This window comes from Coffea arabica, chromosome 6e, assembly GCF_036785885.1.
Source record: "Coffea arabica cultivar ET-39 chromosome 6e, Coffea Arabica ET-39 HiFi, whole genome shotgun sequence".
In the NCBI taxonomy this organism is placed as follows: Eukaryota; Viridiplantae; Streptophyta; class Magnoliopsida; order Gentianales; family Rubiaceae; genus Coffea; species Coffea arabica.
Window position 1 is genome coordinate 868,247 of NC_092321.1, and position 18,109 is coordinate 886,355.

The window sequence follows — 18,109 nt, forward strand, 5'->3', positions numbered from 1 at the left end:
TATCCAAAGAGCTCTGGTATGAAAAAGCCTACAAAAACGACTCCCCCAAATCAAATCAGACAAGAGATGCAATAAGTCCACATGACATGACATCTACTTCGATTTCAGTTGAGGCCCCCCACAGCGTCTCTCCCCTTCGGGATTTGGCCCTTCAGGCCTCCCATCATTCCAAGGCAAAAGCCATAAAAAGAGTTGTTAGTCGGGGTTTACTCCTCTTTCCCTATTTGTGGGACACATATACAGTACATTATAGGGAGTATACAATAGACTATGCCCGGAGAAATAATGAAATAAAGCAAGGTAATCAAGGACCAGTGCGTCGAGTCTTTTGATTTCCTGCATGGCTAAGCCTCTTTTTTGCTGCCTATGACCGTACGCCTACGCTAGACACCCGTATCCGTCAGCAAAGATTGGATCGTGGTGTGTCTCGAATTGAAATATCTCCATCCATCATTTATTTCAGCATACCTAACCCCTTTCTCCATCCACCTATATAAACTGATTGCTGCATGGATGAACTCTACGTACATTCATTGGATAGTGGCATCCAAGTGAGGAGATACACAGTTTAATTTTGGAGAAAAATGGAAGGATCTTCCTTGCGTGACCGTCGGTCCTGTGCTTTGGCAAGCAACGGCAAAGACAAGAAAGGCGGGGGGAAAAGACCGGCTGGGAAAGCTGCGAAGCTGTCAACTGACGCACAAAGCGTGGCTGCTCGGGAAAGGAGGCACAGAATCAGTGAAAGGTTCAAGATTTTGCAGAGCTTGGTCCCCGGTGGAAGTAAGATGGATACGGTTTCCATGTTGGAGGAGGCCATTCACTATGTCAAGTTCCTCAAGACACAGATATGGCTTCACCAGACCATGATCAATTTTGTGGATACTGATCCCTCCTTGCCCCTTCCTTCAGGATATCATCTTCCTGCAAACCAAGCTGATGATCTATGTTCACGGCTCAATATGCAGGGCGATCAAACGAATGCATTGGCAGCAGTACCGCAGCTAGGATTTGCATATTCTGGTCCCCTGTGCGGAGAAAGTATATCGCTTGACAAAACTTTCCTTTACTAGTTTCTGGTACCTTTCTTTAATCAACTAGATGGTAATTAAAAATTTTCAGAACATAAAGGGGTGAGGGTTAGTAGTACATATCTTATATATCGTACTTGTATTTGGCAAATTAATCAAGATTAGCAACTTATAATTAGTTTACGCCATTTAGCGCAATTACTAGAAGTGATTAATGTTCATTGCTATCAAAGTATATATGCAGAGTGTTGATGTCACCAAATAAGTATATTGTTATGCTAGATTTGTATTTAGTCCTTCAGATTAAAGTTGTATAGATGCTAGATTTGTAATTAGTCCTTCAAAAAAGTGGCTTTCATAGGGTGTGAGCAGAACACCGTGATGTTTAATGCAACAATTTCCAATTGCTAACAAATTTAAGGGCTAATTTGGCCGACGTCTGCATAATCTGAGATTTTACGTGTACTGATAGGTAAGATTAATTTTCTTGATCGAAAATTCGAAATGCGCATAGATGAGCAAAATTTTAGTTAGTCTATTTCGAGATCTTGTGATGAAACATTTCTCTATGACTTGTCTATTTATGAACCCTTTTTTGGTTGTACTTTTTGAGCATCTGTTTATGAACATTACACCAAATTCAAGCTTGAATTGGGAGAGAGATAGGTTAGGTGTTACAGAAGGAGAGAGTATAAGTGAGGAGTTTCAGATTCGAGACACCGCTTACACTAAAGAAAATTCAAACCTGAATTAAGTCTAGGAGTACACAAATTAAGTTCAAATTTAATAAATTTAGTACACATTTAGGGGGTTGCATACAACATGTAAATCGCACCGGAAAGCCTCACCCCAGTTTTGCTTGCCAAATGGTCCGTTAAGGCTTCTCTGCCTATGCTATTAAAGCAAAATAAAAGACATAAGAATTGAAGTTTTATGATATTTACCTCCATATCCCAATTGATGTACTGAGGTCCCCTAGATCGGTTAGAGCGTTGGTCATATGAGCCAAAGGTCGCGAGTTCAAGCCTGGCCGCCACCATGCACCTCAAGTTTCAACTCACCGTTCTAAAAGTGAAAAAGGGTGTACAGACAGCCAAAATATTGTAATGTCAATTTTTTTTTAAAATTTTCGGATTATTCTGCAAAAATAATCAAAATCAAAATCAAAATTTCACAAAAAAAAAAAAGCAAAAAGGTTCAAATTATTTGGCAAAAAAAAAAAAACATTTCACAAAAAAGAATAGCGAAAAAGGGACAAGATAAAAAATTGAAAATCAAAATCAAAATTTCACCAAAAGAATAGCAAAAAAGGGACAAGATATATAGGCACAGCCAAAATGTTAGTAATGTACCATTGTACTGTCTAATTGTTCGTTTTCGGATTATTTTGCAAAAAATTAAAAATCAAGATCAAAATTTCACAAAAAAGAATATTTTGCAAAAAATTAAAAATCAAAATCAGTATTTCACAAAAAAGAATATTTGATTTCTGAATTCAAAAGTAAAAACTTAAAAATAACAAGGGGGAAAAATTAAACAGGGTTGTAAACGCTTCAAGTACTGTAATCTAAAGGAACTGAAGAATAGGCATTTTAAAGGAATCTTTTTAACTGGCACTACGTTTCAAGGGTGAAAACTGAACCATCAATTGATTATGCTTTTAAATCTCAATCGAACCCCAAACTCCAATGTTGGAAAATTAGCAAGTGTGAAGCTCGTACTTTTAAAAAAAAAAACGGAAAAAGGTGTCTTTTGTCACATCCCTTGAACAGACGACCATATCCTATGATGTTCATTACTCCATTTATATGCGTCGTTTTCTGATAATCTGTTCAGTATTGATTACTCATTTTATTTAGTGCTAGAGGAGTATAATTTATTGGTAATTAACACGCGGATGACATTTTCGCTGACCTAATAATAGGAGCAACATGAAAATGACCTTCTTGGTTCCGGATCAGCTGAAATGCAATTGCTCCCGTGCCTAAATCATGATTTACATGAAAATTGAACTGTGGGTTGAATTTTTGACAAAATTGTTATCTTACAAAGGGTGGTGGATGAAGATGGTGGTTGGTGAAAGAAAAAGACAGAAAAGAAAGAACAGGAAGAACAACAGGAAAGATTGTAAGTTGTCTCACATTACTTCATATTTTAACCGAGGGTAGTTATGTCATTTTCTTCATTATCGTTAACCCAGCCGATTCTGTCTATTTTCCACTTTAGGTTAAACCATAAGGGTCCGTTTCGTTCACGGACCGGATGAGATGGGATGACTCATTCTCGAATTATTAATCTTGGGTTGAGTCATCCCCGGATAAATAACCTAAATTATTTAATATTTGGTTGGTTCTTGGTTGGATAAGATATGTTGAAAATAATCCTATCCTGTGTTTGGTTGGAGATTGGATGAGAAATGATTACTATTTTACTGACCAAAGCATCCCTTAATTTGTAGATTCTTTTTAATAAAATAGTTTGGTATTTTATAAAATATTAATAAAATAATTTAATATTATTTAATAAAATAACCTAATAAATAATTTAATATTTATAAATTTTATTAAAATAGAGTAGTTTAAAACTTTATAATTACAAAGTAAATCAAGGATTTTGATATATAAAAATTCGCATTCATTCAAACTTAGCCCATTTGAGCCCTTAAAAATAGATTTTGACCAAGCTTTCGAACCTAAATTTGAAATTCAATTAAATAATGGGTCAAGTTTTGACTTGTAAGTGCCCGGTGCAACCCAATGAGTACAAACAAATTCACAATGATGCACAAAGATATATCAAATTTAAGCACAATAAAGAAAACTTAATTAAAGAGAAAGGATAAGAAATGCAAACCAAATATCAAACCAATAGCCTTTTCAATTGATGGTGATGCTAACCAAGATGTACAAGTGAAGGCTCACTCCTTCCTCACCCCAAACACTCTTTGGTTGAGCCAAAGAGTTTTACAACTATTCTAGTTAACCCTCAACAACCTACACTTGAAAGACCACTCACCCAATTAAGAACTATTTTATACAAATGAGGCAACCTTCACCAAGGTTTTACCACTTCAAGTGATAGGTTCACCTTCACCAAGGTTTTACTCCTCCTAGAGAATAACCTTCACTTGAGCAACCTCACAACCCAACTTCCCCAACCCCTTATACAACCAACAAAGAATCTTTCTACTCAAAAATCTCACTTGTAAGCTTGTATTTTGTGTTGGCAAAAGTCCCGTGTCTTCTTGTGCTTTGGGGTGTTTATAGAAGGTGAGAAATGGCTCCAAAAGGCTCTCCAACGGTCAAATATTAAATGCTGTCAAAACTAGCCGTTGGCCTGTCGGACGTTCGAACCACCTGTCGGACGTCCGAACCCTGCGTCCAAACCACCTGTCGGACGTCCGAACCCTGCGTCCAAACGTCGTCAGAGAGTCATCAAATCTTTGCGAAATTTCTCGGACGTCCGATGCGATTGATGTGCGTCCGATGGGTGCGTCCGATCCTTCCGGACGTCCGATGCTTCCTCACGAGCGTCCGACAGAATATCCTTCCTAATGTTCTTCATCCTTTCGGACGTCCGATAACTTCCTTTCGGACGTCCCACATGAGTGCCCTGTTTTTGCTTCTTCTTTTGTGCCACAAGAATCTGTTCTAACAAATTGCTCACATAAAAACATTAGCCCAAATCTACATTTTGATTTGTTAATCATCAAAACCAAGGATTGATCGACCAAGGTCAACATGACTAAATTAAGGTTAAATTAATTAAAACCTAATTGATTTAAGAGCTTTCAATGAGCCGAACTCAAGCTAATACAAAATATTTTTCTTTGGATCAAGTTTGAGTTTATTGAAGTCCTTATTCATAAAGTCCAATTGATAAGATTATATATTTATATAAATTTTGTTTAGAAAATAAGGTTAGTAAGGGTAATTTAGTCCAAGGGCAATATAGTCCTTCTATTATGATGTTAATATGGCAAATTAGTCAAAAATTTTAATAGAATTAGTAAGGGCTAATTGATCTGTTTATGATGATATTATCATGTCAGAGTATGTTTATATAAAAAAGGAAGAAAAAGAAACAGTGATAGAGAATGCAACAAGAGGTTAGTTATTCTTCCCAGGTTATCAACCTCTAAGAATTGGGAATTTATTTCGATTTTATCCTAAAGAAGGAATACTTTGGAACTGAGGATTTTTAACAACAATAAATCCACAGAATTCATTAGTTGCTCTGTAGAATCTGAATCTGCTTCTTTAACCAAAGGAGGCAGTCCTAGCATCTATTGATTCGACTGTCGACGAATCATCGGCTCCACCTAATTAAGTCGATTGTCTTGCATAGTTGCAGCGTCGTCCTTATTCTAAGCCGGAGCGAGTAAATGTCAATGAGGAAGTCTGGAATAAAGCTTTCGGAGTAGATGAGGAGGATCCACCAACTTGCATTACGAAAAAAAGCAACACATTTTTTGTCTCAACTCTCAACCTCTCCCAAGTCACCAGAAATCCCATGTGCTCGGAATTCACCTCTCTATAATCTAATTAGTAGGAGCGGTATCCTGTAGTAGTAATCTGAAATGCTAAAACTGATATTCCATATATAGTCTCTAGAATCTAGACGCATACAATATGCACATGATCCAACTGAACACATTCCCAAAAGTTATTTGCATGGATTCTCAAGATATTGATCCGATTCATTTCAGTAATCTTCTCAAGGACAAATCTGAAGAAAAGGGTCCCCTTCTTGGTGCCCTGTTTCTGTTCTTCCTCTTCTTCTTGTTTAGTTTCTTGTTTCTCTACTTTCTCTATGTTTGCATCCATCGCAGAGCTAGCTCCTCCTCCAGCAGCCAGAACCAGGATGGAGGATCACCCCCGCCAATTGGGTTAGACCCTGCTACCATCAGGGGCTTGCCAATCTTCTCTTAGCGGTCCAGGTTGAATCATGAGACTTGCCCAGAATCCTAGTGCTCTATTTGTCTGAGTCTTTTTCAGGACGGAGACAAAGTGAAAGTTCTGCCAAGGTGCCACCATGGTTTTCACTCCCAATGCGTGGATAAATGGCTCAGGACTCGGTCCAATTGTCCTCTTTGCCGAACGTCTATCCTTCAACTGGGCTCATTGGTTGACTTCCCAGATAATCCGTTAAGTGCCGAAATTCTTTTGTGATAAGGAAAGGGTAAAATTATTAAAAATTTTCTTTAGTTCATCCTTTTGCTTTGCTTGAAGGCATATATAGGAGGATCAACCCATATCCTACAAGTATCATACAGACACACCATAGATAGAACAACAGATTCAATAGACAATAAAAGATTATGAAATATTGTGTCTCCTTAATTGTATTAGCTCCGTTGGAATTGTGAAGAGAAGAACGAGACAGAATTTAGCTTCTCATTAAGTAAAGTTATAACTTATACGCCAAATTCTTTTTTTTTTATTATTATTGTGCATGGTTGGAAAGAACATGGAGCCAAGCTCAACATTCAACAATTACTTCATTTCTGATACTGTAAAATTTATTTATTACTTCTCAATATCCTTGAAAAATGAAATACCTAGAAAGGAGTACTAGTACAGTGCTAATTACTTTAATTAGCTTACTTTAGGGTTGCAATTTGCCAATACTAGTTTCAAAGCGGACGTGAACAACTGAACATGGCATGGAGGGTGAGCTGCCAATCCTGTTGTGGCCGAGGTTTAATGCCGTTAGCTTTGTGCAGTTGACCAAAGATTCTGGAACCTTGCCTTCTAATTGATTAAAACTCAGGTCCAATGTCTCTAACTTGCAGTCCCTCGGAAATGTATCGGGTATATTTCCACTTAGCTTGTTTCCATGTAAATCCAGTACCACGAGGGATCTGGACTTTTCTATCAAACATGAAGGTATGGAGCTGCTTAAACTATTACCCGACAGGTCAAGTACTTCCAGAAGACTCGCATTACATAATGAAAGAGGAATGCCGCCAACAATGCTGTTGTTTGCGATGCTCAAGTTCATGGCAGATGAGAGATGATTACCGATATCAGCTGGAAGCGAAGAAGTAAATTTATTGCTTGAGAAGTCCACATAGACAGCTGATCGCGGTGGTAAAGGGATGCCTCCAATAAGCAGATTCGAGTGCAAATCAAGATATTGATGAGTGTGAAAATGGTAAGGCTCTTGAAGGCCCGTGAAATGGTTACAAGATAGATTCACATATGGGAGATAACCATCATGAACTTCCCATATCCAGTTTGGTATCTCACCAGTTATTTGGTTTTCTGAAAGATCTAGCATATTCAATCTTGATTGGTTCTTCAGAAAGGGAAACTTTTGCAGCTTGCAAGAGGCTAACATCAAACTATTAAACTGGGGGAGCAAAGAAAAGGCAGAGTCACTTCCGCTTGTGCCAACTGACAGCTTATTGTATGACAGATCAAGACTGAAAAGATTCTTGAGCTCCATAAATTCGATCAGTTCTACTGTGCCTGTAAATTTATTAGAAGCAAGAGAGAGAGTCGAGAGACCAGTGGTTTTGAAAACAAACTTGGGTATAGGCCCTTCAAGATTGTTGCCACTCAAGTCAAGTTGTTCTAGTGGAGATAGAGATGGGCTTTGCAATTCACTGATCTGACCAGAAAAACGGTTGTTCGGAAGTGTTAAGGTCTCTAGTGATGGCAGAGAAAACAGGAATGCTGGAAGTTCTCCACTAAGTGAATTGTCGCTCAGGTCAAGAAAGGTCAGATTCTTGAGGCCTTCCCATTCTAATGGAATCTTGCCAATCAATTTATTATCGCGAAGGCCTATAGAACGAAGTTTCCTGGACAGGCTAAATGATGGGAGTGAACCGGTTAAATGATTCACGGACAGGTCGATAGCGACAAGCTGGGAAAGGCTAGATATTGAACTAGCGATTGGTCCTGAAAAATTGCAACCAAAAAGCCTCAAGCTGGACAACATTTTGAGATTGCCAATGGAATCTGGTAAATTCCCCGAAAAGTAAGTGTAGCTAAGCTCCAGAGTCTCTAGGGACCCGTTTTCAGGGAATTCTGGTAAAGAGCCACCAAGTTCTCTATTGTTTGATAAGTCAATGGTCCGTAGACTTGGCAATTGGAATATCCGTTGAGGAGCTTCTCCTATCAAGCCACACGATCCAGCACTCAAGGCAGTTAGATTGGCAAATTCTGCAAAGAAATCTGGAAGTGGAGATGAAAAAATATTGCCATCCAGCTTGATAACAGAAAGAGACTGAAGTTTTGCCAAAGAGGAATCTAGGGGGCCTGAAATATTGCAGTAGGACAAACTCAAGACTCGCAAATCAGGCAGTGCAGATGACAGTGCATGGCACCAATCATCCCCGGCCGCGGCAATATCTACGCCGTCAAGACGAAGATCTCTAAGCCTTGTGAGGTTGTGAACCAACATATTAAGATTTGGGCTCTCAAGTTTGAGCGAGAGGATGTAGCCAGGTGAAAAAGTAGAGAGGTCCAGAGTTACCAACCTCGAAATCCGTGAAAACTCGCTCGGGATTTGCCCAGCAAAGCCTGTTTCTGACAGGTTCAGGTAAACCAATTCCTTTAGCATTCCAAACCCCGTTGGCAACTGCGTAGAGTCGAAGGAGTTTCCAGCCAAGTTCAATCTCCGGAGAAATTGGAGGCGGAAAAGACTGCTTGAATCGTCAAGATTGCCAGAGATTGAATCACTGCTAAGGTCGAGGTCAATAACATGGCCCGCATCGTCACAACGCACGCCTCTCCAACTGCAGCAATCACTCTGTTCATCCCAGCTCACCAGCTTGGTAGAAAGCGAAGCGTCATACGTGAGGTTGTTCCTCAACTGAAGCAACAAATCCATCTCTTCACTCAGGCATCGGGCTGACGCCAACTTGACATCAATGATGCTGTACAAATCTGAGAGAACCAGGACCAAAAGGAGCCGGAAATGCATCTGAGATGTCATCTTCTTAACCGGTAAATCAGATCTTCTTGTCTAGGCTAGGGAAAGATCTTGAAGAATTGAATTTCTTTAATTTGTCAGCAGTAGAACATATCACTGTGGGTAGGCAGCGTGAGCCTCAGCCTGCCTGATATAGTCAATAGTGGGAAATAAAGTGAACAGGGTGCGTGATGTGGGAAAGCATCATCCTTTATGGGATGATAGCAGGGAGCAATTGACGACTGTCCGCGTAAAGAATTCATTATTAGTGTGCTCTACACCACAAAATCTCAAAAGGGCTGGTGCAATTCACTGATTAATGAGTAGATTATCGAATATTTGATAACAATCAATAACATAAGTGCAAACCCAAACTTGCAGTTAACTTTCATCAATATGATGATTCAATTCTACTCTGGTCAAGATTGGTGGCCTTATCGTATTTGCGTATGAGATGTCTATAGCTTTTTTCTGTCGACAATTACTAAAACGGAGTAGCTAACTTAAAGCTATAGGTCGGCAAACTCAGATCACAAAGATTTAACTGATTAAGCATAAGCTCTCATGATTGATGTGTACCAGTAAAATATTGGCCATCTTGGATGCAACCGTGTTGTCAGACGCTTCTTTGGTTTTCACTGCCAGTATTGACTTGATTATCAGTACTGCTAACTCTACCGCTGTCCATATTTTGTTCTACGAGAAAAAGAAGTCTTGTTTACTGTCTCCCATCCATAACTTATGATTCTGGACTAAACAGCTATCAATTTTCTTACGTAATTCACCAGAAAAAACAATAATATATTTATCCATGCAGCCCATGGTTTGCGAAATCTGTATACATATTCGACTTGCCGGACCTATCTGACATAGAACCATTTTGTCGTTTTAGGGTCATGACGGAGTTTGTTTATTCTACTGGATTTTTTAGAACATTATTGACTCTTTTTTTTTTTTTTTCCCAATGGGTTTTTTCTCCAAATTAATTTTATGTCCTGTTTGGAATGTGAGTTTTTTGGAAGTTTGTTTAAAACTTTACTGTAACTTACTGTAGAAGTTTTTAAAAAAAAATTTAAAATGTGTGATTTTTGAATATTTTGAAATGTATAGTTTAAAAACTTTAAGAAATTTTTTGAGGTTACTGTAACTAAAGTTTTTAAAAAACTTGTAGCAGACAAACTTGACAAAAAACTTGGGTTCCAAACAAGATATTTGTAGCCTAGTAATGATAGGAGATAATTGAGGTCCAAAGCTAAGTGCAACTAATTCAAGTGAGTTTAACTTACATTTGAAATCAAGCTCAAGCTTGGCAATCGAGGATCTGGACTTAAAGAACTAAAGGTTTGGGACTCCTAACATTCAGGTTTTGTGTACATGAACCTCTTTCTTCAACTAAAGAAATTATGCGGTAATTTTTGAAGCCTGTGCAGTAGAACAACGGAATCACAACCGGAGTTTAAGGATTGTAAATAATCACTTATAGCCTATAGAAAAATTAGAGACAAGTATGTAGTAACTGATCTAGTTAGCTGTTCCGACCCATATCTAGTTAGTCCATTAAACCAATCAATTCAGGAATAGTCAGGGTTAGGCCCGGCCTGTTCAATTTTAAGAGCTTTTGTTTAAATAATTACATTCAATTAAGAAATGTATACCTCTAATTAAACTATTTTTGCATAAAATATTTAAACGTTTTATTTGCTTAATTAAAGTCTCATATTCTCATTAAAATGCTAATTTTACCAAAAAAAATTTAAAAAAAAATCCTCAAAATTTCAAAAATAAAACATTTCCAATTTGAGCAGGCCTGAATTCAGTCCGAAAGCCCATTTGATATAGGCCTCGCGAACATTTTAATATCACTGGACATTAATTCACTGTGCAAAAGGGTTCGAAAAACGCGATAAACTGTATAGGTCCCGCCGTCACAAAAAGCCCAATCGACGGATTCCTCTTGGGTCGTCCATCTAGCACAACGTAAGTCCCCTATAAGTACACCAGAAACCCTAGGGCTTTTGTATCTTGCGCTGCGCCTCTTGTTCGACGGGGTTCTGAAAGAGAAGTCGGAGTTTCGAGAGCGTCCTTGTTTATCGCCATGAGAGCCAAGGTTAGACGCTTCTTTCATTGACCTTTTAAGTGTCATTAGAACCATCTCTGACTGTGTAGTTAGTAAGTAGTGATATTTTTGGTATTGAGTTCTTTTTTGTTAATTATGCGGGTGGGGTGCTCCTGACCTTGATTGCAGTGGAAGAAGAAGAGAATGAGGAGGTTGAAGAGGAAGCGCCGAAAGATGAGGCAGAGATCTAAGTAGGAGGAGTACCAGAAGAGTCTTTGTTCTTACGTTTTGTTAGATCCTAGGCTCTGCTTATGCTGTCTCTATCACGCTTTTTTGTCCTGTCATATTTTAGATTTTCCTGTCTTCATTTTGTTGAATTTTGGCTTGCAGACTTTGATTGTAATGATATGAAGTTTCAGTTTCGCTGAATCCACCTGTCTAATGGAAATTTTTATCTTTTGGAGAAATGTTCATTTTATGTTTAGACTGGTACTTGCCTTCGTCTGAATTCCCTTGCCATGACTGCTGTTATCGTTTCACAGTCTACTACTTAGCTAGAGATTTGGATCTTGCCATGAAATACACTCTCCCTCTTGAGGAACGATGCATACTTTCTGCAGAGTAGGCTCACTTTTTTGGAGTTTTATTTTCTCACTACCAAGCGTGGGAAAGAAAGGCAATCCCCCACCGTTGAGAATTGAATTCGTTTTGTTGCCCCCTTGTTCTGGGTAGCTTTAAATTGTTATCAATATTCGGTTAATGATAACCAGATGAGTGTCTTTGGGTTTTGCTGCTTAAGTTTCATCTGTCTGACAATTTATGTACAGTTCTTAATTCTTCAGGCTTTTCAATGGTTGATTAATATGTCATTTTTGATTGACATATTAAGCTTTTGGTTGAGTTCAGTTTTTTGCAACTGTTGGGGTTTCATTTGTGTTGTAGATGTTGTGTAGGATTTCATGTAATAGTCATTTGCGTTAGTTTTTTTTTTAATATTCCTTGAACAATGATGTTGAATAAGCATACTTGAAGCACTCAAAAACTAGCTTTCTTTAAGTAGGATAAATTATTTCTCTATTAACGAGATTAATTTTGTAAGCTCATTCTTCCAGCTAATGCAGAAAAAGTTAAAGAGGTCCGAAATTAGGGATAAGATTCTGTCAGAGGAGATGGTCAGTCATTTCCTGGAAGATTGGTGCAAAGTTTAGGAAATGTGAAAGATGAGTGCAGACTGAAATAGAAATTCAATAGCAGATTGGTATATTACAGGGTAAACTTTTCTACATGGAATGGGTAGGTATAGCTTGTATTTCGGTTGACTTGTTATATATCCAGTACTTACTTTAACTTGTTATAATTTGTTTCCACTTCTCCGGTCAATTCAGACCGCGAGTTGTAGCAATTGGACCTTGCTCTGGATAACTTTTCTTGTCACTGCCTGGAACTACGTTGCATTGTGGAAGGATCTTCTACCTTTCTCAAGTTTTTATTACACTAACTTGCCAAGTCTAGCAGGGCAGCTTCTCATAGCTAGGCAACGTCTTGGCAGTTAATTACTACGCTCATGGGTAAACTTTGCTTGATATGCATGGCATACACAGATATAGGTCAGTCGCCAAATTGCGCTTTTACTTGATAACTGGATCTTGATAGGTGGTCAACTGGCTCTGGTTTATTGGTTGGCTTGAAAGATTTATCTGGTTCAAATTTTGCTTCCTTATAACTGAAGTTGGCAACTTTGGGCCCTGTTTGGCGATGAGTTTTTTGTCAAGTTTGTCCGATACAAGTTTTTTAAAAACTTTAACTACACTAATCTTAAAAAACTTCTTAAAGTTTTTAAACTATGCACTTCAAAATATTCAAAAATTTATACATTTCAAAAATTTTTTAAAGAATTTTACAGTAAAATTTTAGATAAACATTCAAAAAATTCATTTGCAGGGCTTTGGTTGTGTTTCGATTGGAAAATTATTCAGCTCAAGTAGCTTGCTGTGCAGCAAGTTCATATTGCACGTCAAACGGGCCAGATTGGTACTGAATTAGGCGTATGGTGACTGAAATATGTTTGCACGCTAGGCGGTTGAGGATCGTATTTGGGATGGGACAACATGCATTATTCATGAGTCACAGGAATTTGAAATTAGCTTTGTTTTTCGTTTCTTGTCGAATGTTTTTTGTTTTTTTTGAAACTCGTTTCTTCTCGAATGTTTAGAGGAGGAGGAGAAACTGCATTCATGGCCAGTAAACCACCAATGTAGTATTAAAAGGCACTTTCTTAAGATTCCAGAAGTTTAAACCGGCAAAAGAAAGGGGACGAAAGGAAATTTGCGGTGAAATCGCAAGCCCTTTGAAGGACAAAGACAGAGGATGCTAATCCTCACTCCATGCGAAAGACTTGTATTTTCTCTTTCAGAATGATAATACGCTTGTTTTACCCGGAGCTTGCTGAATGAAAGACGTTTTACAATGGGTCACCTCATTAACCATAACATCAAACACACACCCTCCCAGCTCCCAAAAATCAAAAAGAGAAAAAAGAAATTACAATTAACAGAAGTGTGTTGGGGAGGACCAATCAAAATGAAATTACTCTTGGTCTTTTATTTTTATTTTTATTTTTTTGGTAAAACTGGTCCGTGATTCCTATTATTGAGGCGGGCCATGTGACGGATATACACATAAAAATAAATAAATAAATAATATATATATATATATATATATATATATATATATATATAAAAGGGTAAAGGCTGTAAACCTCGTAACAAAACACACAGTTAGTGAATTGTGCTAGCTGAGTTTATAAAAAACAGCTCTAGTTAGTTCATCTTAAGCTTTGGAGTCTTATCGCGTCTGATATCATAAGCTGCTGAGTTTTGTTTCCCGCATGGCGCAAATTGTAATAAGCGTAGGCTAGCACCGCAATTATTCACCGACTCCAAACAAAAAGATGGTTTAAAAGTTCAAAGAGAGAAAAATAACAGTAAGGCGCAGAAAGCGTCCATATCCCTCGATTCAAAGCGACCAACGCACGGTTGTATCCTACGGTTAAGACGACGCAGCAGCAGCTGAGCACGACTTCCACAACCCACCATGGAACCAATGGACCTTCATCCCCAAACCGCTTCTCGAGGTAACGTTGCTCCTCCAACTGGTTTTCTACAAATCCTCTCGGATAAACCCTTGCAGAAGACTTGCAATGAGTTATGAAACCGTTCCCGTCTTTTCCTTTTCTTTCTTTCTTTTTCTTTTTTCCCTTTGCCCCTCGTAATTTTGTTTATTTTATTTTAAAAATTAGAGATAGCGAAAGAAGAAGAGGGAGCGCAAGTGAAAGTAGAGAATGGAAAACCGGTAGTGGTGATCATGGTTGGGGCACCTGGTAGCGGCAAGTCTACCTTCTGCGACCACGTTATCCGGACCTCTGCCCGGCCCTGGGTCCGAATCTGCCAGGTGAAAATTTTTTTCCCTGTTTTTGTTTGCTGTTGATTTTTGTTTGTAAATTCACCTATTATTCGTTTGTTAAAATGTCTCACTGGATCTTCGATCAGCATAAATCTGTATGCTTATTGTAACAAATTACGTTCTGCTGCGTGCTTTGTAACGCAGGACACCATTGGAAATGGCAAAGCTGGGACTAAAATTGCATGCATAAAGAGTGCCTCCAACGCATTGGAGGAGGGCAAAAGCGTATTTATTGATAGGTGCAATATGGATGGAGAGCAGCGAGGCGATTTTCTGAAGCTCGGTAATCCTGAAGTAGAGAAGCACGCAGTGGTGCTTGATCTTCCTGCAAAGCTTTGTATATCTCGGTCTGTCAAACGAACAGGCCATGAAGGAAATTTGCAAGGTGGGAAAGCAGCTGCAGTTGTGAATAGGATGCTGCAAAAGAAAGAATTTCCCAAGCTGGCTGAAGGGTTCACTCGAATTACATTTTGCCACAATGAAAAAGATGTTGAAGCTGCAATGAATACCTATAGTACACTTGGTCTTTTTGCCGTCCTTCCATCGGGATGTTTTGGTCAGAAAAACCCAGAGGCCAAAGTTCAACTAGGTATAATGAGATTCCTCAAAAAGGTAGATATCCCTGGTAAAGATGGATTGGTGGAAAGTAATCCTCAGCATTCCTCTGACAATCAAAGCACTGTAGAAAAAGACTCCGGCTCGAGAAGACCAGCAAATGATTCAGCTCCATCTGAATATGTCCACATGGACGTGAAGAACACTGTATCCCAGGAATCAGGCTCTTCCATTCGTACCAATTCTGTATATAGTATTCCAACTTTAGCATTTCCATCTATCTCTACAGCTGATTTCCAGTTCAATCTTGACAAGGCATCTGATATTATTGTTGAGAAAGTTGAAGAGTTTGTGAGTAAATTGGGCAATGCTAGACTTGTTTTGGTAGATTTGTCTCATGGTTCAAAAATATTATCCCTGGTTAAGGCTAAAGCTGCACGAAAAAGCATTGACTCGAAGAAGTTCTTCACATTCGTAGGAGATATTACTCGGCTTTATTCTCAAGGGGGTATGAAATGCAATGTAATTGCTAATGCTGCTAACTGGTATGTGACTATTTCTTGACTAATGTCATCCGTGTTTAATTCTGGCTCCTGCTTTCGCAAATTGCTTTCAACTATTTATTTTTCTTAAGATCCAACGGAGGAAGGCTTTCTTTAATAATTATTGAAGTATCTGATTTATACTTGTTTTATGCTTTTGGGTGCTTGATGCTACATTTGGTGTATAGATAGATTATAGATTCCCAGTTTCTTTTGTGAATTGGAAAACACAAGGGTCGTGTTGCATTTAGTTGAATGGATGGTTCCTCAATTCATCTCCAATATTAAGTGCCTCATATGCCTTGTTTGAGGTGTCTAACCTTGAATAAGGTTTCTCAGTAGATTTAGACTTTAGACATGTAAGTTTCTATTTGTATGCACATTTAGAGATTTAAAGAAGGAAAATAGTTACAGAGTAGTGCACGTGTGTAAACCAAGAGGCAGAGGGTGGAAAAATATCCTAGTAAAAAGTAGCTAAATTATTTGATACGAGGCAGAGAGAAAGTTGGAGAAGTCATATTCAAAGACGTTGTACAAGAAGGTTGTTTTGAACTGCAGGAAACAACCCCTTGTTTGTGAGTATCATAAAGTTGCACTTGGTGTTCGCCTAAAGCACATCTGATTACACAAAATAGTGCCATTATTATAGTCATGGCTGCATTAAGATGAAAGTGAATGCAAAATTGATTTTGCTGGGCTTTGAATGTCCTAGAGATGTGTCAATTTGCTGTTGCAAGAAACTTGGATCTGTGTGATTTCCTCCGCATGGAAGTTAGCCTGAATATGAACTTGTTGCAGGCGCCTAAAACCTGGAGGTGGAGGAGTAAATGCGGCTATATTTAGTGCTGCTGGTCCTGCACTTGAGACTGCAACCAAGGAAAGGGCTGAATCTCTTGCACCTGGAAAAGCTTTGGTTGTTCCTCTTCCTTCAACTTCACCGTTGTCCATTAAGGAGGGGGTAACCCATGTTATACACGTCCTTGGACCAAATATGAATGCACAAAGACCAAACTGTCTCAACAATGACTATGTGAAGGGCTGCAAGGTTTTAGGTGAAGCTTATTCATCACTTTTTGAAGGTTTTGCTTCCATTCTAAGCACACAAGGCTGGATGCCAAAAGAAAGCAATGAAAAGTCACTGAAATCACAAAATCAGATTGAGAGTAAACATCATGATGGTGATCAGAAGGTCAAGAGAGAAGCTTTAAATGAATGCATGGGAGGCAAAAAATCTAAAATCTTCCTCAATGAACTTAAACCTAATTTTAGCCATTCTGTGGATAGAAAAGGCAACATAGAGGGCAGAAAGAATGTCGAATCTCTGAATGAGTTTGAAAGAAACAAAAATTCCGGGGGCTTTTTGAAGGAACTTAAACCTAGTGCTAGCCATTCTGTAGATAGAAAAGAAAACGTAGACGGTAGAGATGATACAGGCATGAATAAGGCCTGGGGCCCATGGGCTCAGTCTCTTTACCAGTTTGCTATGCATCCAGAGAGGCACAGAAATGATTTGAGAGAAATTTTGGATGATGTTGTGGTGCTCGATGATCTTTATCCAAAGGTTCTTGACCTTTGCCTTTAACTATCATTTTGTTATAGTTTCTCACTATCCGTCTAAACACAAAGTCTGGCTTTGAGCTTAGGAACTTGTAATTTACTGTTATTGTAGGCACGCAAGCATCTGTTGGTATTGGCACGAGTTGAAGGTCTTGATCGTCTTGCAGATGTAAGCAAAGAGCATCTTCCTCTATTAAACACAATGCATGCTGTTGGCTTGAAGTGGGCAGAAAAGTTGCTGAACGAGAATGAATCATTAGTATTCCGTCTGGGTTATCACTCGGTATGTAATGATATTAAACTTTGGCTGAGGCTTTCAGCTGGAGGACTTGCTAGAAAGATTCAAAATTGTTTCATTTTTTCCCTTCTTTGCTAAGAGACGACCTATTCTTGCAGGAGCCTTCAATGAGACAATTGCACCTCCATGTTATTAGCCAAGATTTTGATTCAAAACATCTCAAAAACAAGAAGCATTGGAACTCATTCAACACTCCTTTCTTCCGAGATTCTGTTGACGTACTGCAGGAAGTAAGTAAACACGGTAAGGCCATAATAAGAGATGATGACAGCTTCCGCTCTATGGAGTTGCGTTGCCATAGATGTCGGAGTGCACATCCGAACATACCCCGCCTAAAAACGCATATTAGCTCTTGTCAAGCACCATTCCCGGGGGTTATGCTTGACAACGGTAAGCTAGTGTTTGCTCCAGGTAAAATTAGATAGTTGTTAGATCACTCTAATCATTGCTTCGTTATAGGTTCATACGTTTACTGGTTATGTTGCATGTATGATGTATGGCTGCTTGAGAGAAATGGAGGAAAACTTTTGAAACTGCAAAAAGAAAACAAGAACAAGCTTGTTCTCCCTCGTGGAAGATAATGATGGAATGGACACAGAAAAGGTACTGGGTAAGGCTACAAGTCGTTTTGTCGTATGCCCGCCTGATATTTGTCGGATAAAAATCAACAACAACATTAACATCGCCGTCT

General features: G+C 38.6%; 3 protein-coding genes and 1 long non-coding RNA gene across 4 annotated transcripts; 3 read left to right on the forward strand and 1 right to left on the reverse strand.

Annotated features, from left to right (window-relative positions):
- The first annotated feature begins 503 nt into the window (after positions 1-503).
- Positions 504-1,168, forward strand: LOC113692077 (transcription factor bHLH87). The gene has a single exon (XM_027210416.2). It carries the CDS (start codon positions 585-587, stop codon positions 1,068-1,070), a length of 486 nt encoding a protein of 161 aa, XP_027066217.2. The 5' UTR covers positions 504-584; the 3' UTR covers positions 1,071-1,168.
- Positions 1,169-6,509: 5,341 nt separating this feature from the next.
- LOC140009249 (receptor-like protein 6) lies at positions 6,510-9,665 on the reverse strand. Its single transcript, XM_072054210.1, has 2 exons — positions 9,528-9,665; positions 6,510-9,096 (listed from the first exon to the last, which is right to left on the reverse strand). The coding sequence occupies exon 2, from the start codon at positions 8,970-8,972 to the stop codon at positions 6,636-6,638; it is 2,337 nt and encodes a 778-aa protein (XP_071910311.1). The 5' UTR covers positions 8,973-9,096; positions 9,528-9,665; the 3' UTR covers positions 6,510-6,635.
- A 1,253-nt stretch (positions 9,666-10,918) lies between these two features.
- LOC113695833 (uncharacterized) lies at positions 10,919-11,471 on the forward strand. Its single transcript, XR_003449631.2, has 2 exons — positions 10,919-11,055; positions 11,194-11,471. It is a non-coding gene; the product is annotated as an uncharacterized lncRNA (long non-coding RNA).
- A 2,474-nt stretch (positions 11,472-13,945) lies between these two features.
- Positions 13,946-17,999, forward strand: LOC113695831 (transcription factor bHLH140). The gene is made up of 6 exons (XM_027214997.2): positions 13,946-14,137; positions 14,303-14,454; positions 14,611-15,566; positions 16,362-17,124; positions 17,233-17,403; positions 17,517-17,999. Exons 1-6 carry the CDS (start codon positions 14,098-14,100, stop codon positions 17,841-17,843), a joined length of 2,409 nt encoding a protein of 802 aa, XP_027070798.2. The 5' UTR covers positions 13,946-14,097; the 3' UTR covers positions 17,844-17,999.
- Positions 18,000-18,109: the final 110 nt, after the last annotated feature.